Source organism: Prosopis cineraria, unplaced genomic scaffold (genome assembly GCF_029017545.1).
Source record: "Prosopis cineraria cultivar Desert tree isolate PC_DT_omini unplaced genomic scaffold, ASM2901754v1 PC3, whole genome shotgun sequence".
Classification (NCBI taxonomy): Eukaryota; Viridiplantae; Streptophyta; class Magnoliopsida; order Fabales; family Fabaceae; genus Prosopis; species Prosopis cineraria.
In genome coordinates, this window is record NW_026555334.1 from 47,786,936 (window position 1) to 47,794,440 (window position 7,505).

The 7,505-nt window shown below is 34.5% G+C and overlaps 1 protein-coding gene across 2 annotated transcripts; it reads right to left on the bottom strand.

The window, feature by feature from the left end:
* Positions 1-697: 697 nt before the first annotated feature.
* Positions 698-5,756, bottom strand: LOC129306234 (serine/threonine-protein phosphatase PP1 isozyme 3-like). Of its 2 annotated transcripts, none has more exons than XM_054946707.1 (4): positions 5,440-5,756; positions 2,335-2,894; positions 1,819-2,040; positions 698-1,697 (listed from the first exon to the last, which is right to left on the bottom strand). In XM_054946707.1, exons 1-4 carry the CDS (start codon positions 5,498-5,500, stop codon positions 1,677-1,679), a joined length of 864 nt encoding a protein of 287 aa, XP_054802682.1. In that variant the 5' UTR covers positions 5,501-5,756; the 3' UTR covers positions 698-1,676. The 2 variants fall into 2 exon arrangements, with proteins under 2 accessions (XP_054802682.1, XP_054802681.1); XM_054946706.1 differs by having other exon boundaries at positions 5,326-5,753.
* Between the last annotated feature and the right edge of the window lie 1,749 nt (positions 5,757-7,505).

Consider the following 7,505-nt stretch of genomic DNA (forward strand, 5'->3'; position numbering starts at 1 on the left):
TCAAATGTGATTATACCTTAAGGTTTTATTTTTAGCAATCCTGACCCTCAAGCTGAAGGGCTAGTTCTCAAGACTTTAGCCTCATTTATTTTTTTAATTTTTCAATTTAAAAATTTAAAAAAATATATTTAAAATCCTAACAAAATTATTATATATCACATTAAATCTAGAAAAATAAAATAAAGTCAATTCACGTAACAAAAATTTTAAATCTAATAAAAATATAATATCCCAAAATCAACTCCAACATCAATTACATGTTGGTAGCATCATCAGCTAAATCTTGGTGATTTCATCATCATCAACAATTCAACATCAATATAATTTGATCATTCTCCTGTAAATTCCCATCAATGGCAAATATGTTAAGCTTTTCATATCTTCCTTTTTCATCCTCATTATTTACAATAAATAATAAACCAAAATCATAACTTCAAAGTATTTAAAGAATGCAAAAATATTCAAAATAAACAAATAGTAATGTACATATCTACTGCCTGAACTAAAGAGTGAGTGTTGAGCTTGAGTGATTTGGTGTTTTTTTTTATATATATATTTTTATGTTGTTTTTTTTAAATGTATTAAAGCTTAAAAGGATCAATTCTAACCCTAAAGGGCCAACTTTTTTATTTTCAACCTTAAAAGAGTTCCCTGACCTAAAAGGTTGACTTTTTTATTTTCGGTCTCACTGAAGTAGTAGCTCAGCCTTCAATTTTTTCAGCTTAAAAAGGTCAAGCCTGTAATTGATGGCTCTATCGAAAGTAGATACACGGTCTAGAAAATGTAAACCAAACGAGTTAAAATAGCCGTGGAATGAAAACAAGCATACTCGGCCAAGTTAATGGAATCCAGTGGAAGGCACTACAATTCCGCAGACGACAACGGAATCATGGTCGACTAGGTCATGCTTTCTTCAGTAAATTGCCAAAACTGAACAGGCACAGCTTCTAATTCTCCAAGTCTCTATCCTGTTCGAAGAAATTAAGAAGCATCTCTGGGTTGACTGCAGGGCTGGGACAGTATACCCTCAGGTCTCTTGTCCTGGGCGTCTAACTCACGCTCCTTAGAAGAACAGAAGCCCCACTTCCGCTGAGGAAACATCTTCACAGATGTGATGGCAGAGACATCGCAAAATTGCCAGAAACCAAAACCTTTTTGTCTCGGATGAAGTAAACTCCAAATTTCCAATGCCTCGAAATCAATTTCCAGAGGTTCCAAAGTAAGTAAAAATCCTGGCTTTCCACAAAAACAAAGAGGCAACCCGGAAAGAGAACAGAGCCCCCCAAAAGAAAAACAAAAGAAAAAATTCAACCAAATTGTTTCGCCAGCTTGAAGTGCCATCAATAAGGCCAGTTGCATGAGCATTTTTAAATGGTTCTCACCAACAAATGCTGCTGAATTCACCTTCCGTGGAGAACTGAGAAGCTTACAATTTTCAGAACATATACCTGCTACTAGCGCACAAGGAAGAGATTATGACCCCATCTTGTAATCCATCTTTGTACCAGCGACAACAATGGTTTACATTAGTTCATGATGGTGTTACCCTTCATTTTTTACAATTCCAACATATCATAGTAGACCAAATCGAACTCAAGTTTCCTTTTCTTGCAGCAATTACATGTTAAAGACCAAGCTGACCTGTTGAACCAGCCAATCTTCCACCAAAATTGATTTCAAACTTTACCCAGGAAGGACTGCAAGGCATAGTGAAGGCAAGGGCGAAGAAAGGACACATCCCAAGTCATCAAGTGTGAACAACCTCAAAAAGGGAAAACAAAATCATACAAATCAACAAATATGAACACATCTTCATACCTTGACACCTGCTGGAGAATTTCCAGGCTTAGCAGTGGTTGTACTTCCAAAATTGAGCTTTGGTTTTTTATCAGCAGGCTTTAGTATTTGGAAAGAGCACATTAATGTCTCATCAACACTCATCATAGCACCAGCATTGTCAAACTCCCCACAATAATTAGGAGCTGAAAATATTGTTACAAGCTGTCTGTTAGCAAAGAACTCATATCCATCCTCCACAACCTGCCAAAAACATAGAGGAAACAAAACCACTTTAAATTGAAAGCATAGTTAGCTGGAAACTTAACATCCTCTCATTTGAACATGAAATTGTAAAGAGTCATAGCATCAGGTAATTTGTATGTAATTTGAAAAACGAAAGTCTAAGATCACAAAAAATAAAGCATCTGTGATAGTCCTGACTCAGATTAGGAGTGCTTGCAATACATTAGGTAGTCCTCCTTTTGCCATACGAAAAGGATCCAAATTCAATCCTGAAAACTTCACAACACTGAACAACAAAAGAAGGAGTTCAACCTGATGAGCACGGCATATAAGATCCAAATCATGCTTCTGAAGAAACTCTGACACCTTATCAGCACCAAATGTATACGAAACTCCCCTGTCATTCATTCCCCAGCCTTGAACATCTTTGCTTGGGTCTGACCAAAGGAGATCACAAAGCAAACCTGTATCTGGCACGTCTGCGGGTCTCTGTAGATTTCTTATTTGATCCAAACTATGCAAGTCAGGTGAAAGTCCCCCATGCATACACAGAATCTTTTCATCAATAAGGGCCGCCACTGGCAGGCAGTTGAAGCAATCTGTAAATGTCTTCCATAACCTTACATTGAATCTTCCCTTACACTCATCATAAAATCCATATATTCGATTTATAGAAGCACATTCATGGTTCCCTCTCAAAAGGAAAAAGTTCTCAGGATATTTTATTTTATAAGCCAGGAGAAGACATATTGTTTCTAAACTCTGTTTCCCTCTATCCACATAATCCCCCAAAAACAAATAGTTGGCATGAGGAGGTAAACCACCATACTCAAAAAGCCTCAAAAGATCAGAATATTGACCATGCACGTCGCCTGAAAGAACAAGATCATGAAATTAAACAATCATTTAAAGAGAAGAAATTTTTCCTTTTTGTAAACAATATCCAAGCCATAAAATTAACAATACATGCAATAGATGGATTTCATCAGATGTAATAAAACAGAACAGTTCAAATCACATAGTGCAAATCATTAGATTAGTCAACTCTTTTTTACGAATGCCACATTTCGTAGTTTGGACTTTGGCCTACACTTTTTGGCAGCAAGAAAAAGAAACAATAAATAAATTTAGAATATTTATTCAATAACTTCAACTAAAAGTCCATCGTGGTAGACTCAAACTATATCTTGGAGGATTTTAAGCTCCAACAGTTGCATTTAAAATCTACATCAACAAGAAAAAGTACTAACTGAATGAAATAGAGATCAGCTTCCCCACCTATGGCCTGCTGAATTGAGGCTAAATTATTTATGTAGGATTCTCTATAGCATCCTCTTAGACTATTACAAATATGTCAATTTGAGGCTAAATTATTTATAATTTGCTTCAGGTTTCAATCAGTGTTTTCAAGAAGCATAAGGTGGCTTAAGGTTGGAACCCCCAATAAGATGAGTTAGGATGGGACCCTCAACCATGCAAGGTGATCAGAATGAATAATGAATGTTGATACAAATTCATCCCAAAAAAAAAAAATATTTTAATGCAAATAATTCAATACAAAGTATCAAGAACATAAAAATCTAAAATCAAAGCTGTGAGTAAATAAGCTGAATGAGAAGCTTGACATAAGTACAAGGTGAGTAGTTAACCTAACCAAAAAGGAGAAGGGTAGCAGCAGCAGTATCAGGGTTTCAGAAAAAATGTGGCACAGCTAACATAGCTGCATCCAGTTGAGGTACCTAAAGGTGCAATGTCTGCCTTGGGCCACCCGAAGAATGGCAGGGTTGATGGCATCCCCCATCCTCTATTTTTTTTTTTTTCTTTCAGGTAAAAGTCGCATCCACTTTTAACACTAATTTTTGGTAAACTGAGTTCATTACTTCATTTATTGCTAATAACCTATATACTCTAAAAGATGGAATGCAGTCTCTCCATTAGTTACTTGTTGTATCTCTAGGAGAAATATGATTCATTGTACATCTAACCATATTACTAGGGGCAATCTAACAGCTAAATTTGGCAATCCAGCCAATCACATGATCTATAGTTTTCTAAAAATCCTTCTTCCCGCAGCCCAAATATTTCGATCAGATAACCTGACAGGGATTATGGTATAGTATATATGCCTAAGTCTCATAAGCACTTAATGGAGTACTAAAGTAAAGTGGTAATTTATCTCAACAGCTAGCTTTTGGTGGCAGAATCCCTCACCTGCTTGAGTACCTATAATTTGGCATCATAGCTGGTAGTTGGCAGTTAGTATGGACTAGTCAATGAGGCATTTCCCATGGGGGGGGGTCCCCCCACTTAAGATGCAATTGAGGAAATACTAGATTTCTTAACTTTTCATTCGGAAAAACCAATAACATTCAATGAATAGGCCACCATTGCAACTTGAGTAATGTGAAACTTAAGTTAGCAAAGAAATAGTATTGCAGCTTACAGCTTATTATTATGAAAGAAACAAGGACCAGAAATATGATAAAATTTGTGAGTTTATACATACAACTTTCAAATCCTAACCACGAAAATAAGAGAGTGATGCGCATCCAATGACAGAGAGGTTAAATTATGAGCGGAAAACAACTACTGAATTACATATGAAACAATTTAAAACCTGTCAGCATATAAGCAGGGTTTGGTAAAATTAGGAATGCAGAATGCTGTCGGATAATATGTCAAAACACTAAAACTTATTCTAGAATTTGTAGACACTCAAGCTGCATTCACATATATGACCGCAGTTAGTAATGACCAAGACCTCACAACTCGTGTGGAGCAATATTATCTGCTCCACTTTGCAGCAGGCAAAACATTTCACACCAATGAGCAGATTATCATGGGCATGGGAAGACTAGATAAATAGCTATCAAATATATAATCCCATCTCATAAATAGATAGGCTCCGGGGCATAGAGCTACATTTAATTTGAAACCATGAGCAGACTAGTAGTTAAACCACCACCTTTTGGGGAGGGGGGTTTTGGGAGTTCACAAGGTCTTGGTCGACTTCTAATCACCTGGTTCACATCCAAATCTCAAATTTGAAACAATTCCCCTTCTGGACAAGGAGATGACATATTCTACTACAGATCCTCGTATGTTGAAACGCGGAATTGCCCAACAACATAGAAGAATGGTGGGTATCGGGTAAAAAGCATGTTAGATTATTCCTCGAATTAAAATCCTCAGTTGAAAATGTTGAATAATACTCCTCTTCCAAAAGATGAACTGATGAAGGGCAGAATCCTCATCAGCAAGAGAAGACAGAATAATACGAAGAAAAAAGAATGATTAAGATACCGCAAATCTTAATGGGTGCTTCAAGCTCCAATAAATTAGGCTGCTGCAAGAAAATTTCTTTAGAAGCTACACATAGCTGGCGGATCTCTGACTCCGATAACTGAACCTGCTTACCCGGACGACCACGAACTTCAAGCAGACGATTGATGATGTCATCAAGAACTGATTGATCCATTTCTCCTCCTCTGGAGACCGAAAGTCAACGTCTTTATCGGATAGGATGCAAAGGTCTAAAAGCCGCAGACGAGGAAGTAGACGAAGAAGGGGAGAGGGAGTATACAAAAGCATGCCTTGGTGAGTCTGAGAGGAGTGACGGACTCGCGTCGTTTTGAAGCCAAGAGGTGTCGTTTGAGGATCAGATGGAGCTTTTAGACATTCCTTTTCCTTGTAGAGAGAATTGGGGATTGAAGGTAATTCCACTTTTGATCACGGAGCGCATTAATGGGATTCAAGAGAGGGACATGGATAATGGCTATGGGTATGTCTAGAGTGCCCGTCCTCCCGTCCGAAAATAATTGGAAGTCCTATTTTACCTTATTTTGAAAGTCATTTTATCTCGATAGCAGTTGGGACAGAACTAAAGCATCTCAAGAACCATCCTTATTTGCTTTAATCAACCTTATTTAATGATAAAGCTGTAGTTTTAGTTTTAAGATCTTTTTCTATTGCTTCAACATTTTTTTAAAATATGAGTGCGGTGATCATTTTTCTTCACAATGTGAATTAAATTTCAGTGAAATACACATGAGAAATGTAATAGAAAGAAATGCATCAAATCCATTCTCATAATAAACACTCCCTCCATTCCCTATTTTAGGGTCCCTTAGCTTTTAGAAGCATTTTGTTGTCTTTAATATAAAACATACTATAGGGTATTTACATTTTTTAATATTATTCTTATTTAAACTCATTAACAATAAAGATAATATAATACAAATTTAAAAAAAAAATTATTTAAATAGGGGTAACATTGAAAGTTTGTTCTTTTTTTGAGAAAAAATTAGTAACTTAACCACTTATCTTTAATTCTAACAAGATAGTTTTAGACGTTTCATAATAAAAATTGAATGGAGTACAATAGAATGGAATCAACTTATCTCACCCCCTTCCATTTAACTCCTCACCCATGTTTATGGAAATATATACTTTTATTTTTTGTGGGTTTAGTCAATTTGTAATTTGATACTTATAATTTAAAATTGTAGAAGTAAATATTATAATCTATGAAAATTTTGATTTAGTTTTATAATGAAACTTTTGAAAATATTGTGTTGAGATTTATTTATCTCTTTAATATATATTTTATATGTACGAAAAAGATAGAATATAATTGATAGATTAATTTTAGTCACATATTCAAGAAAATATAACAGAAATTATAGTATGTAACAACAAACTTTAAAGAAGTAAAATTAATTAAAATAATAATTGATAATTAAAAAATTAATATGAATACTTGAAAATAAAGGAAAGATAGATAATTTTAAAAGAAGAGGAGGAAAGAATGAATATTTTGGATTCAGTAATTGTATTTAGTACATGCATTAAATGCTTATATCATTTGAGCTATTGAAATCCAAATTAATAATTTAAATAAACTTACTCATTCATTAATATCAAGTAAAATGTAAATTCATATCAATTGATTTGAATTTTAACAATTCAAATAATACAGATACTCAGTGCTTGTACTAAGTATAGTTACAAAATTTAAATCCAAAATAGATGGGGAGAAATGTAATTACCGGGGAGAGGATGAGGGTGATGATCAGACAAGATTCAAAGGGCATTAAAAAAAACAAAAGTTAGTTAGTCTTGAATGTGAGAAAGGGCAATTTATTGTTCAAATCTTAAAAAAATAAATAAAAAATACTCAGACAAAAAATATAAACAAATAAATAATAAAAATAAGATAATAATTAACATATATCCCAAACCAGGATATCCTAAAGGCAATCTCAAATCTCATCTCATCCCAACTTTTTTTTTTTATCATGTCTCACAAACAACGCGTCTTAATTTTTTTAGAGTTAGGACAAACCCATCATAACATAATTGGAATAATTATAGAATGATGAAGGCAGGTACATTTTTGAACACTCTTAGGTATGACCTTAATGGGCAAATTTTGATGGTAAAAAAAAAAAGGCAAATTCTATTACTCCTAAACAAATTACTGA

Coding starts and splice junctions, on each gene's coding strand:
- LOC129306234 (XM_054946706.1), bottom strand. CDS start 5,500: ATGGATCAATCAGTTCTTGATGACATCATCAATCGTCTGCTTGAAGTT. Junction 2,041..2,334: donor TTATATGCCGTGCTCATCAG/GTTGAACTCCTT, acceptor TGTTTTTGGCAG/GTTGTGGAGGATGGATATGA. Junction 1,698..1,818: donor ATTCTCCAGCAGGTGTCAAG/GTATGAAGATGT, acceptor TATGCCTTGCAG/TCCTTCCTGGGTAAAGTTTG.